This window comes from Corylus avellana, chromosome ca4, assembly GCF_901000735.1.
Source record: "Corylus avellana chromosome ca4, CavTom2PMs-1.0".
In the NCBI taxonomy this organism is placed as follows: domain Eukaryota; kingdom Viridiplantae; phylum Streptophyta; class Magnoliopsida; order Fagales; family Betulaceae; genus Corylus; species Corylus avellana.
This window is the reverse complement of record NC_081544.1, coordinates 21,861,477-21,876,417: the sequence shown is the minus strand read 5'-3', so window position 1 is coordinate 21,876,417 and position 14,941 is coordinate 21,861,477. Positions and strand designations below refer to the sequence as shown.

General features: G+C 37.5%; 3 protein-coding genes across 3 annotated transcripts in view; 1 reads left to right on the top strand and 2 right to left on the bottom strand.

Annotated features, from left to right (window-relative positions):
• Window positions 1-2,847: 2,847 nt before the first annotated feature.
• LOC132178220 (uncharacterized) lies at window positions 2,848-4,869 on the top strand. The gene is made up of 3 exons (XM_059590667.1): window positions 2,848-3,724; window positions 3,845-4,050; window positions 4,552-4,869. The coding sequence occupies exons 1-3, from the start codon at window positions 2,848-2,850 to the stop codon at window positions 4,867-4,869; spliced, it is 1,401 nt and encodes a 466-aa protein (XP_059446650.1).
• A 2,560-nt stretch (window positions 4,870-7,429) lies between these two features.
• LOC132178643 (uncharacterized) lies at window positions 7,430-10,578 on the bottom strand. Its single transcript, XM_059591122.1, has 3 exons — window positions 10,057-10,578; window positions 9,235-9,441; window positions 7,430-7,729 (listed from the first exon to the last, which is right to left on the bottom strand). Exons 1-3 carry the CDS (start codon window positions 10,510-10,512, stop codon window positions 7,589-7,591), a joined length of 804 nt encoding a protein of 267 aa, XP_059447105.1. The 5' UTR covers window positions 10,513-10,578; the 3' UTR covers window positions 7,430-7,588.
• Window positions 10,579-13,752: 3,174 nt separating this feature from the next.
• Window positions 13,753-14,941, bottom strand: part of LOC132179004 (light-mediated development protein DET1) — a 29,853-nt gene continuing 28,664 nt past the window's right edge. The window contains exons 12-13 of the mRNA XM_059591610.1: window positions 14,632-14,731; window positions 13,753-14,243 (exon numbers count right to left, since the gene is read on the bottom strand). Coding sequence (XP_059447593.1) covers window positions 14,104-14,243; window positions 14,632-14,731 — 240 coding nt within the window. The 3' untranslated portion in view covers window positions 13,753-14,103. The remainder of the gene's footprint in view (window positions 14,244-14,631; window positions 14,732-14,941) is intronic.

Sequence of the window (14,941 nt, the reverse complement as noted above, 5' to 3'; positions counted from 1 at the left end):
GAGTTCGGTACCGATACTCGGATGGAGGAGAAACCACTGAAGGAGGCTATGCCAGAAGGTGGTATTCCATCAACATGACCGTTGAGTGCACCAAGAAAAGAGTTAATTGACGGTCGGGCATGGCTGAGGCCACAGTTCAGTGCCATGGTCACAAGGACCCGCAACCCTCGTACACAGGGGTAATAGTGTACATGGGCCATATTATGAGAAAATGATACTATATTTTCAACGATGATATGCTATGATGATTTACAGAGATGATTTATAATGATGATTTATAATGATGCATTATGATGATGATTTATAAAGATGATTTACAACGATGATTTATTACTAGATGTAATAGTATGTATATGTTACGGGAGATGCAACCGTACGTACATATATTATTATGGCTGGATGTATATTTATTTGTGAAAACGATTTTCAAAACTGAGAACAAGGAGTAAAACTATTTATGGTTGTGGATTTTACTTGCTGGGCCCCCTTTGGGCTCATTCAGTTTTATTTCTTGTTTTTAGGTAGAAAGGATGCTGGAATAGGAGGCCGGAATGGGGTGGGAATAATTATTAATTTTCAAAGTCTTTTCATATAAGTTATTGTAATGATATGATATTCCGCAACTAAAATCTAATGTTTTCTAATTTCGCTTGTAATAAAATCTCTTGAAAAAAAAAAATGTTTTACGCATTTATTGTATCTTTTAAAATCAAGTACTCTGATAGACCTTATAGATCTTTGCAAGAATTTTTGTTGAAAAAGAAGAAAAGTGGCAAACTCAGTCTTAACGGACTGGGGATGTTACACACGGCATGTGGGACAAGTCAGGGAGAGTCCACCTAAGGCACACGTGAAGCTAAGAGAAAGATATACAAGTCCTAGGGGCCCATACCCAGACTCGGTTTTAGCCGACATTGAAAAATCATGAAAGGGCCCTAAAGGGGGAGCTTGATTACAAAGAGAAAGCTGCGTGATAAAGACTATGAGCTATATGAAGGTGAGCTTTTTCCTCCCAGTAGCAATAATAACTTAACTGGAGGTGAATTTTCTGAGAATGAGGTTATAAAAAGGGGTGTTTGGGAGATGTAGACACTGAAATTTCTTATGGTTCGGGGGTGGCGGAGGCTGGTGTTCAGCCCCGCCAACTGCAATGATAATTTTAAGTTGGAACTACCAAGGGGTTGGGAACCTCCGGACAGTTCATGAACTTCACTGGATGGTGAAGGAAAAGAGACCCAATTTGGTTTTCCTTATGGAAACCAAACTTCGAACAAAAAGAATGGAGACTATTCGGACAAAAGTTGGTTTTAATAATATGTTTGTTGTGGAGTGTGTGGGGAAAAGCGGAGGCTTGGCGTTATTTTGGGAGGATGAATGTGAGGTGGAGATCCAAAACTACAGCCAACGGCACATCAATGCAATTGTCCACCACCAACAATTTGACTGGAAACTCACCGGATTCTATGGACATCTGGATGCTACAAAGCGTTTTGAAGCGTGGAATTTGCTTAAATATTTGGCTTGGATGACCCTAGACCCGTGGTTGTGTCTTGGAGATTTTAATGAAGTGTTGGTGTTGTCGGAAAAATTAAGGGGAAATTTACGCCAAAATAGTCTCATGAAAGCTTTCTAACACACTCTTAAGACATGCGAGTTGACGGATTTAGGCTTTCGGGGGCCTAAACATACGTGGAGTAATTGTCAAGAAGGAAGTGCACTTATTAAAGAGCATCTTGATCGGGGTGTAACTAATTTTGCTTAGAGGAATTTATTTCCAGAAGCTAAGGTTGTTCTACACTCTATAACCTGTTCGGATCACGCACCTCTGTGTGTCTTTGTTGAGGCATTCCGGATTGACTCGCCACAGACCACGTCTTTTCTATGAGGCATGTTGGGCTGTTGAGGAGGGGTATCAAGAGGTTATACAAAATACCTGGAGGCGTGAGCAGGCAAATGGGATAAGTTGGGATTGTTTGGAAGCAAAATTAAAGGCATGTGTTAATGGGCTTACGGGATGGCAGAAAATACGGAGAGGTAATGAGCAGGCCTCCATTTCCAAACTACAAAACAAACTATTACAGCTCCAAGAGAGGGAGGAGGTGGGGCTGAAAGTCAAATAAAACAGGTTCAAGAACAATTGGGGCAGCTGCTTGACAAAGAAGAGTTATGGTGGCGTCAACAAGCAAAAGAAGAGTGCTTGCGTTCGGGGGACCGCAACACCAGATTTTTCCATGCTTGTGCTTGTGCTAGTGCTAGACGTCGTCGTAATCACGTGGGCATGATCAAAGACGAGAATGGACAGATTTGGGAACATTCTGATGATATAGAAGAAGCCTTTGTCAAGTACTTTACTCATCTCTTTACTGAGGGACCGGATGGGGACCTACAACAATGCCTCCAACCTATGACCAGCCGTGTGACTGATGAGATGAATAGGGCTCTGGAGAGAGCTTTCACTGCAGAGGAGATCGAAGTGGCTTTATTCCAAATGGCCCCCCTCAAAGCACCTGGTCAGGATGGTTTAAACGCTTGTTTCTTCCAGACTAATTTGCCCACTATGAGGAGGAGGTATGTCGTGTGATAATTGATATTTTTAATTCCGAAGTGATGCCTCAAGATTTAAATTTGAAACATGTTGCACTTATTCCCAAACTAAAGATGCCCACTTGTGTAACGGAGTTTAGACCCATAAGTTTATGTAACGTCTTATATAAGCTTATTTCCAAGGTCCTAGCTAACCGCTTAAAATAATTGTTACCCCACATCATCGCTCCAACCCAAAGTGCATTTATCCTGAGGCACCTCATCTCGGATAATGTACTTGCAGTGTATGAAACCTTACATACGATGCATATGGGGATGAGGGAGAAGAAGGGTTTTATGGCGGTGAAGCTTGACATGTGCAAAGCATATGATAGAGTGGAGTGGGTTTTTTTAAAAGCGGTGATGAAACGTATGGGTTTTGGCGCCCGGTGGATTGCACTTGTTATGATGTGCGTCAAGACAATGAAGTACTCTATCATTGTTAATGGGAACCCTTATGGGATGATTACTCCGTCTCAGGGCATTCGACAAGTGGACCCTATATCACCTTATCTCTTTTTCCTATGTGCAGAGGCTCTAAGTGCTTTGATCACTACAGTAAATGCAGATGGAAGGTTAACGGGGGTCCCTACTTCGACACATGGTCCAGAAATTAGCCACCTTTTTTTTGCCGACGACAGTTTATTATTTTGTCGGGCAAATTTGATACAATGGAATCACTTGTCTTCCATCTTGCAATTATATAAAGAGGCGTCGGGTCAGAAAATGAATGCCAATAAGACCGCTATTTTCTATAGCAGAAATACTCCAGTGGCTGACAAGGAATATATTCAAGGGGTAGCTGGAATCCCTATCAATCAAAGATATGACACATATTTGGGGCTTCCTGACCTTGTGGGGCGGTTGAGAACTAGTGCTTTTAAAAGCATTACGAAGAGAGTTTGGAAGCGCCTTCAAGATTGGAAGATTAAATTTCTATCTCAAGCTGGGAAGGAGATTCTTTTGAAGGCGGTGATCCAGGCTATCCCTACCTATTGCATTAGTGTTTTCATGCTTTTGAAGGCGCTATGTACAGAAATAAATTCGATGATGGCAAAGTTTTTTTGGGGTCATAAGGAAAAGGATAAACGAATCCATTGGATGAGTTGGAACAAGTTATGTTTTTCAATGGCTAAAGGAGGTATGGATTTTTGTGACTTGTCCCTTTTTAATAAGGCTTTGTTGGCTAAGCAAGTATAGCGTATTTGGAAAACACCGGATAGTTTCAATGCAAAGATTATGAAAGCAAAATATTTTCCAGATTGCTCGATTCTTGAAGCCTCTCTTGGGAAAAAACCATCCTTTGCAAGGAGGAGTATCCACAACTCAAGTGATCTTGTTCGAGAGGGATTGGTGTGGAGAGTTGGTAATGGGAAAACTATTTGCATTTGGAAAGATATATGGATTAATTCTCCGACTACTTATCAAGTGCAAACAGCCCCAAGAATTCTGGCGGACACTTCCATGGTGAGCCAACTTATTGACGAAAACACAAAATTATGGAATCTGGCCCTTTTGGAACAGCTTTTTTCTAAGTAGGAGATGATGGCTATCCAATCTATTCCAATAAGTGCGACGGACCAAGCTGATGCGCTCATTTGGCAGGGAACTACTAAGGGGACTTTCTTGATACATAGTGCTTACTACATCCAAAAAGAAGGTGATCTGTTGTATAAGGCGGGGGGGTCTCAACACAATCGGACGGGATCTTTTTGGAGTAATATTTGCTAGCTTCAAATGCCAAATTCAGAGAAGCATTTCCTTTGGTGTGCGTGCCACGACATCCTTCCTACTCGAGCAAACCTTTGCTCTCGAAAGGTCATTACGGATCCTTGCTATCCAATTTGTGAAAGGGAGATTAAAACTACTTTTCATGCACTATGGCAATGCCCTGCTGCACGGGAAGTATGGAGTGTGGGGGCAAAATTTTTTCAAAAGAGCTGGTTTGATGGGCCAGCTTTCATGCAGGTGGTGGATGGAATGCTCAAAAAATGTGGTAGTGAGGATTTTGCCCAGTTTGTGAGTATATCCTGGTGTATAAGGCTACGGTGGAATGAAGTAATACATAATGAAATTTTTCTGCACCCAAATCAACTTATCAAGCAAGTGGGTCTAGTAGGAGAAAATTTCCACTTGATTCTGGCGGGGAGAAGAACACAGCAAGTACCAACTGGAGAACCTCCCCTGATTTCCTGGATAGCCATGCCCCATGGCTGCTTGAAAGCTAATTGGGACGCTGGCTTTAATAGGAGAAAGGGCCGAATGGGTTTGAAAGCAGTGATCTGAGACCAGCAGGGCAGAATGTGGGCTGCAAAATGCCAGACCAGAGATGGCTATTTGGATCCCACAACGGGGGAGGCACTAGCTGCTCATATGGCGGCCGAACTGTGTGTGGAGATGGGTATTCAGAAGGTAGTGCTAGAGAGCGATGCCAAGAATGTTATCACTGCAGTCATCTCGCATGAACCAGACGATAGCATAAGAGAACAGTTAGCGGAGGACATACAGGCCACGCTGCGAGATGTTCCTTGGTGGGAAATGCGCCTCGTTCGCAGAAAAGAAAACCGAGTAGCACACGAGCTAGCTGCTCTAGCGGTAAAAGATAATTTGAATATGGTGTGGTTTTCCAATCAACCGGCATGTATTTGTGAACTATTGCAAGCAGAGATTTATGCGTTGCCTTATTCAATATAAATGCACCAGTTTGCAACTTTCAAAAAAAAAAATACTATCAAAGAGTTTATGGTTGTTTGGTAACCATTTTGATCAAGTCCATGATGAGAAAAATTACAAGGAAAATTGTAATTATTGTCTTAAAACTGTGAGGGAAGTGCGAGTAATGCTACAAGTTCTTCTTGTGTCCCTTTAAGAATGATGTGGCTATTAAAATCATCATTGGACTTGTGATTGGTCATTATTGAATTTTGATCAAATGGTAATGTTAATATCCATATCATTCTTAGATGGACTCAAGAGGAATATAAGAGGGACTTCTAAAATTACTCTGGAAGTGCTGGTTTAAGCAGAGCAATGCTACGATTCACATTTATTTATTATACTTATTTCAAATTCGCAGACATCGCGTGTTTTTAAAAAAAAAATTGTTACTTAAAATACACCATGAAGAGGAGTTAGGGTCCATTTGGAAGTGTGTTTTTAAAAAATAATCTGCGTTTTTAAACAAAATCTCAATTTTGGAGTATTTGTGATTGCGATTTTAAAAACGCAAATTTTAAAATCGTGAAAAAATCTGCGATTTTTATAAATTGACTAGAGGGTGCTTATTTGAAAAAATGCAAATTTAAACCAAAATCACGATTTTGCTTAAAAAAATATTTGGGGCAATATTTATCTATTTGGCCATGAAACCGCAATTATATGCCAATATTATCCAAACACTCAATTAATTTACCAAACGCCTATACGATTTTAAAAATGAAAATTTTAAAATCTCATTTCCAAACGGGCCCTTAGCCTAAAATTGATTTTCTTTTGTCTTACTGTGGACTTGGGACCACATTGTAAATTACTAATGTGCCATGCAACAACGCTTTTTTGGGTAGATTCCGGGAAAAGTGCTTCTGCTAAGTATTAGCCGTGTCTTCTTAATTCCTTATAAGTACATGCCATTATTTTCTTCTTCTTCTTCTTCTTATATAATTAAAACCATCCAAATTTTCATCTCTCAATTGTTCAAAATTTAATATTTTAATAAACTAAAAGTCAAAAACACACTTCATTCTTAGCTCGTTTATCCTAAATTCATAAATCAAGCTCAAATGGAACCGAAAATCTATTTACAGTTTACTAAGTCCATCATTAAATTTCTTCTCCTTCTCCCTTCTGCTGTGAATTTTTTTGGAAAAAAAGTCCATAACTAAATATTCTTATTGAATAATCAAGGTGAAGTATAACACTACACGTGGAGAATGCCAAGTTATTTTTCTCTTGTTAACTACTTTATCTAAAACTGCTCAACACCAATCCGACAAGTGGAGAATGTTTGAAACTAACCATAAAAGTTTGGGTAGCATCATATCTAAGGAGTAGAGATATATAGAACACTTAGCGTGAGTGAACAATGCTTACACTGGGTGAAGAATAATAGTACAAATTTTTAAAAAATAAGAGTAATAAAATTTTGAAACAGTAAAATTCATATTACTGTTCACCCAGTATGAACATTGTTCACTCACGCTAGGTATTCTATACATCACTACTCGATATGTAAGTGTTCGTTAGCTATTTTACGACCGTATTAGATGAGAATTTTTTATTATTAGGCTACTCAAATTTCACATAAATTTGGGCAGGTAAGAGAGGGGGTTAGTGAGCCCACATACCCCATACAACCTAGAATAAGAGATCTATGCAACCTAGGCTGCTAAATTTGTTTGTAAAATGAACAATCAGCTCATAAGTTGCTCCAATCGCCAATTGGTTTCGTCCTAGCTTTGTGCTGTCGAAGTCTAGACAGGAAAATTTGGAATACAAAATGGGCCCTCAGGCTCCCAGAAAAAGCCCAAGGACTTAATGGGTCACTCATAAGGCCCGTACTCTAATGTCACAATCATGTCTCACAATCATGCACAATCACTCTAATGTGCTCAGGCTGGCCATCACAACAATTCATACAAAAAAAAAAAAAAAAACCAACCAATGTATCAACAAAATATATTTTACGCCTAGTTGCTTCAGTGTTCTCTTTTAAATCCAATTTAGAAACATTAAGACAAGGATGACAACAGCAGGACCGAAAACCTCATTCATATAGATAGATTACTGGTAACTGCAACAAAGATGAGCAATCAGGACCAGTGACATGTTTAAAGCAACTGACAGAAACTTGATCCTCAAAATTTTAGAAATAGATTGTTAGAAACTAGGAATTACATCATTCGTTTACAAAATATATATTAAAAAATAAATAAAAAAAAAAACCATATGCCAGCTCGGATATTAGGTGTTAAGAAGCTGTGCCAACAGTCAGACGCCGCCCATTCGATCATGAGATATTTGCATTCTTCAAAGACGTGGAGACTACACCTGCAGATGTCCGCATTACATGGACCCCAAGCATAGCAGTACAAGAAGCGTCTGTCTTAAGATGAGGTTGCACCAATTCCCAAATCTTTTTCTTTTGAATCTACATATTGTCATACAAAAAGCCAGTAGAATACAGAAAATTAATCTCTCTGAACATAGAAATGGAGTATAAACTGTATAAACAAGCAATAAACCATCGCTTGTGTGAAACTTTCTCTAATAATAGGAAAAACTACACTGAAACAGGGGACTTCCAATATTGAAGATAAACCCATTAGAAAGAACAACCGAGTAGAAAACAACATACAATATATGATTGCCAAGGGCATGTCAATATGCTGAACTAATGATGTAATCACAGAGAAAAAAGGACCTGTTGACATTTCACCTTCACCATGGCTTTTCTTTAGTGACGCGCATGCACAGACAAACAACATTTGCCATGACATACCTACAACAAAGATGCCGGTTGCAAAATCCCAACGAGCACAAACCTAGGTCATAGGGCCTTAGAAACTGGAAGACAATGGTCGTAAAAAGCACAGTATGGCACTATAGCAGGGGATTATAACCTTTAAGTATGCCAGAAAAGGTATATTAGGCTAAATGCACAAGCAACTTACACTTTTTGTGGTTTCAATTTGATGAAAGAAAGCTATCAAAGAGCTAATAATGTTTCTAGAATTTTTTCAAGTTTTCCAACATTGCTATAGTTGGTGGAGCAAGACGCTTAAGAATTTAATAGCAATAACTTTCTATTGGACTCGTAAACTAGTACTTCAGTCTATTGCTTTAGACTGAAGTACTAGCAATCAAGATAAGTCACATAATTATTACTTGCTGTGGAAAACAAAAGTCAAGTACATCAATAAACATGGAGGAGAATCAACAACAAAAGTCTAGATAGAGTAAGAAGGCTTCTACACGTGTTTAACTCAAGAAACTCTGCTAGGTGCGTAACTTATGAATCAAAAAAAGAAAAAAGTTGATTCACATAAGAAAAATAAAATGACAAAAAAGCACCACATATCTGATTTGACAGGTTTCTAGCATAAGTCATATCCCTAGTACAAAAACATGCCTATCATCCTCAAAAAGGAGTGTGAAATAGTTTACACAATGAATGAAATAATCTAACATTGATGCACTCATAAGCAGTCTAAGGTGTGACCAATATGCAAAGTACGAGAATTATCCTCCAAGCCTTAATTATTTTGTATTATAAATTGAGTTTCCCTGCAAATAAAAAAATTCAAATAATGAGTTGTAGTGACCAAGATATTTGTTGCGATAATTGTGCATCCACCGGTAGACAGGCAAATAACGTATTTTATGGAATTTTCTTTCCTTTCTATTTTCTTTAACTCCCTCAAAAAAGGATAAGTCATAGCCTGACTCCAATCCCACCAAGGACAGAGCAGTAAGAAGTTGGTGGTTAGGGATTAATGGGCATGACTCTCGTCTCCTTAGCATTGTGCCCAAGAAGACTTGAACCCTTGTCCTTCCCTCACCAAACCCAATGGGAGTAAGCCTCTTACCACTAAGCCAACCTCTCCGGAGGTTATTACTTGAATTCTTGAAAGTAAAGAACTAAAAAACTGTTACCTGATTGGGTGTGGCAGCGGCAGGTTGACTTTCTTTTTCGTTTTCTGAGCCAAACCATATTCTTTCACCAGTAAGTGAACCCTCAGGAGGCACAAGAAGCTCAACATTCTCATGTGATGCATCTGAAGCAGCCATAAGCATTCCACATGACTTGACACCACGCATGTTCCTCGGCTTCAGATTAGCAAGAACAACAACATTTCTATCCTGCATGTAGATTTTTATCGAACGTGATCAGATGAATACGATCTTGAAATTCCAACTGAAAAAGCCATTTATGCAGTTTCACTGTATATACCAAAACAACTAATTTTTATTCTCGCAGAGTGTGACAATCCATTGTCCAACAGAAATATCCTCATATATCCCTTAATAATTCTCAAAACATTCAAAGCTACATTATCTATGCTTAAAAAAAACTATCAACAGAAGTATATATAGAAGAAGAAAACTTTGAACTTCTCAATTTTATAAGCAGATCAACCACATGAATTTACTTTGCAGTTCCACTTTGAAAAGGATTCCATTTCCTTTCTCCATTTCTCCACAAGGTTAATTGGAAATCAAATTTTTTGGCCACTCTTGATTGAACGCTTCCATTGTATTGTCTGAACAGATATTGTTACTTTCTCTTGAAGCATGGTGATACAATCAGATCAAACCGTCAAACTCATTATTTCTCTTGTATATTTGGTTGGAACAAATTACAATGCTTCATCTCTGCCCGCATTTCAAATTTCTCATTGTGCTTTAACCTAATTCTGAATCTAATTTTTTGAATAACGCAAGCCCGATTCCATTGCATCCCTACGAAAGAAATACCTGAAGGTGGTGAAGGGGAACATAATTGACGAGGCCGCTACAGATGATTCTGGGCTCAGGCTCGCCAACATCGACCTCCTCCACGTAAAGGGAGTCAGCCTCCTCATGCCTCCACGCCCTAAGGACGCGGCCGACCCTTATGTCCAGCGTATCCGCCGCTTCCTTTATCATCCTCATCTTCTTCTCACCATCGTCCTCAACATTATCGTCAGCGCCGGCGGCCACGCTCACTGGAGTCGCCGCCTCCGTGCAGAAGGAGGGAAGCCATCGCACGCTTCTTCGTCTTCTTCTGATGTTATCAGCGGAGAAAAGGGGAAGCGAGTGGAATGCGAGGGGACGAGGAGGAGTTTGAAATCGAGTGCATTTTGAAAAGGACCAAAGCAATTGCGCACCGCCAGCTTTCAGAACGTTTGCAGAAGAAGCGATAGTGGTTGTTGGCAATGGCATCACTGCCATCACTCCTTTCGCTCCCGCTGGAGTTGAACGGAGAATTATGGATTTATCTTTTATCAATACACACAGACGAACAAACAGCTTTCTTCTTTTCTGTTTTTTTTTGCCTTTTTATTTTTTATTTTTTGTTGAAACTTCAGTTTAGCCCCTAAACTTTCACGCAATTTGACAAATCCTCCAAAACTTTCAAATTTCTCAATTTGAACCCTTGAACTTTCAATTACTTTTAATGTAGACATCTCCATTCATTTTAGCCTTTAAAAATACCAAAAAAGACCAAAATATCCCTGATTTTCATTTTTTTAAAATAAAAAAAGTTTTGAAATTAAGGATAAAAGGAGGAAAATTACCCCTTAATTTTTGTTTTTGGTTTTTAAAATTTCAATTTCAATTTTATAAAAGTTTTAGGGGCATAAAGGACATTCCATCACTTTTAACATAAAAAAACTGGCAGGGTGGGTAGATTGCATCAAATTGAAAGTTTAGGGGTGAAATTAAAAGGTTTAAAAATTTAAGGGTGTGTTTTCAAATCATATGATAATTCATGAATCATTTGTGAAGTTTTTTTTTTTTTTTTGCAAGTTTCTATATATATAAATAGTTGTAGGAGGATAGGGTGGCTTTGCAATTGGAGAGTCATGTGAAACTTATATGTTCGGGTAAATAGTTTGACAGCCCAAAATTTGTTTAAGCATGCAAGTTATATATGTGCTTTCTCATATCAACTACATAAATTGTTAGTAATTTGGACAAATAATTATTGTGGTCCTTACTTAGATAAGAAAATTAGAGCTAAATTTTTTTTTTACATAACTTGTGAACCCGAATCCAATATGAAATTAAAATATTAGGGTTGAGAAATCTAACATGTTTAATTAAATAGGTCGAGTTATGGTTGACCTATATAATTTTATGGACAGAAATTTCCTCCAAACCAGTATAGAGGAAATATCTTCCAACCCATGTAAAATAGTGTCAAGTGTGTATAAACATTTAAAAGGCACATTAAATTATTCACCTAATTAATAGCAGTTTACTAATTTAGACTAAATTTAATGTGTCTTTTAAATGTTTATAGACACTTGGCACTATTTTACATGGGTTGGAGGATATTTCCTCCATACCGGTTTGAAGGAAATTTATGTCCTAATTTTATATTCATGATTTGACATGATCTGAACCTAACATAAATTCAATACAAAATTAAAGGGTTATGATTAATAAATTGACACGTCTGATTAAATAGGTTCAGTTAGAGTTAATTTATGTAATCTTCTTATACATATGTTTCGACACAACCTGAACCTGACACGCATTGCCACTTAAAAAACCCTCTCACATACCCTTTGTCCAAAAAAGTCTCTAAGAGCAAACGCATTATTGATGAGTCCAAAAATTTAATTAGTATTTTAATAATTTTTGCAACTTGTGCGTAAACTCTCATTCAGCAAATAAAACTCAAAACATAAAATATTTAACTAAAATTGAAGATAAATTATGAAATCAAAGTCCAAACTTAAAAACATTTTTGCATTTTAACCAAAAACTTAAACTAAAATAAAATATCAAATTTAATTAATATTCTAACATTTCTCACAATCATAACTAAAAGATCTCCTTAGATGATGTGCTCTTCCAATTCTAAAATTCTAATTAGGATACATTTAATTAGATTAATGTTATTTAAGAAATTATTATACAATTGAGATGACATGATAATAAAAATTAGTAATTGATTATATAATAATCATATAACAATCTACTAAATTACATTACTTATATTTTAATTCTTATTCTACAGTATAGTTATTTATTTGTTTGGTTACACATTATTCCTATGAATAGTTTATTTACATGGGAATACTAATCTTATACACACATGATTAGTTAAACCACTAAAAAATGATTAGCTTAACTAATTCTTAAGGAATAAAATACATTTTTCAAAAATACCCATATAATTTTTTGGGAAATCCTAAGTGTTCTTCTAGTGTTTTCCTAGTGTCCTCCCAACTGTGATATAACTTTTAAAATCACCAATAGATTAAGTCAAAATGATAATCTCAAATTTAACGATGATTTTAAAAGTCACATCACAGTTGTGAGAACACCATGAGAACACTAGAAGAACACCTAGCATTTTCCTAATTTTTTTTTAAAAAATTTTGAACTTAAAATAAAATGAAAAATAAAGTGGGTGGCTTGACCACCCACAAAAGAGGTCAGGGTGGTGCGACCACCCTCGTCGCATTTTGGGGTGGCCATAAGCTCACCTGGGTGGTCGCGGCCACCCTAGGTCTATTTCAGGGTTGGCCCCGACCGCTTCTGTGGGTGGCCGACCACCCATCACCATTTTATTTTGAGTTTTTTTTTTAAAAAAAAAAGAGAGGAGGTTTTTGTAATTTTGATTCAATTCTAATTTTTGTATGCGTGTTGTTACCAAACTAAAAGATAGAAATAACAATTCTATTCCACTTTTCTATTCCTAGTAGTAGCTAGTCATTTTTCAATGGACTAGACATTCCGCAAACCAAATGACTCCTTAAATGACTTTCACTGAGTAATGCTACAAATCTCTTTTGTATCTATCTTGAGTACCTCCAAGAATGATGTGGCTATTAAAACCACCATTTGACTTGTGATTAATTATTATTGAATTTTGATCAAATGAAGATTTTAATAGTTACATCATTCTTGAAGAAACTCAAGAGGGACACAAGATAGACTTATAAAATTACTCCTAATTGAGGGCTATTAGTATTTTATTTTTTTTGTTGAGATTATTTCTCCTTTATCGATCATTAAGGAGGATTTGCTAAGGATTAGGAACAGAAAAAGGAGGGGTGGGGGAGGGCATGGGGGATCTGCCGAGACAAGCATGGGTAAACTGGGAAATCTCCAAAGCTCTTGTGTCGGTCCTCATCCCAAAGTTTTGAAATGTTGTAGGAGAGTGCTTCAAAGTGATACCAGAAATTTTTCTTAAATGCCATCAAAGTCGATAAAAATGCAAACTTCTGTGACTACTTTGCAGCACGTTAGACCGCAACTAAAAATTTTTCTGGCCACATTCCAACTTATCTTCCACCTCAACCTTCGATTCTTATCACTAATGGACTAATGGGAAAGACCCTCCTTCGTTCATAGCTCTAGGCCTGTATAGTTTTTTGCTTTCTTCTTTGTTTTGTTGTGTTATGTACTCAAAATAATAATAATAATAATAGTAAAATAGAATGCACAGCAGAATAAAATTTGGTACCTCTTGCACTAAAATCAAATTTGTCTGAATTGTTCCACGGAATTCTCCCGTGTTTTCTTTTCCCCCGCGGTGGAGCACACCATGAGAGTGATACCCTCAAAAAAATTCGGAGTATCTAGTGTAATAGAAAATAACACACCGAGAGAGAGTCTGACAGTTAACTCAAATTTCTCTCGTGATTTTCAGGATGCCTCGACCCGTCCAATCTATGACATCGATTTTAAATTGCTGTACAATTTCCAAATGAATATACACTCCTCATAGTTTAATCTACAATCTCGTTAAAAGGCCGTTCACAAATAAATAGGAGCAGGCAGCCAGGAAGATGTATAGGAGCTTCATCTCCGGAAATGAATATTCACAACTGATGGCTGCAAGAACAAAGTCTGCTGAATGGAGAGAGCCAGAGGTAAAAATGGATGGAAAAGGAATAAGGCGATCTTTTTGGTCCGACCATCTGTGCTACCACCTTCAGGACCTAATTGAAAAGCCAGAGAATAAATTATCACTCCAAAACTCAACCGATGTCAACCGATGTAATATATGCAGAGGCTCAATATGGTGTGAATGAAATGTGAAGCTGTGGAATTCAAAAAAGAAAGAAAGAAAATCCCTATCCATGAATATCTTGTCAACCATTGAAGCCAACCAGTGACGCAAAACAAGAGGGCAAAATGGTCTTAAAAAAATTGAAAAGACCATTTTACCGTCCTATATTGTACTAACCGAAATGGAGAGGATCCCACTCCCCATTGAAGAGGGTGAAAAAGAAGAAAGACGGAAAAAAAAAGCTTTGCCTGTTGATTCAGCTACTACTACCACGGTAGAATTATGTTTTATGAAGCCACTACAAGGTAAGGACATACCTGATTTAATCTTAAATTTGAGGGAATATGGTTGCCTTCTTAAAATGAATTTGATGGGATGGTCTGTTGACTGTCTATGCCGGTCGGTTGCAGAAATCAGCTGCAACAGCAGGTCGATTAAAACGGAGAAAACCATGATAAAGAGTTTCAGATGGCATGATCACAAATTGCATCTTTTAGAAAGAGAAAAACACAAAATTAGCTTGTCATAAGGCAAGCCGCAAAGAGAATTCCAAACATGCCATTACAAAACAAGTACTGGGTAACTCATGGCATGGAAAAAAGAGGGGAGAAATGCAATAGTTTTTTT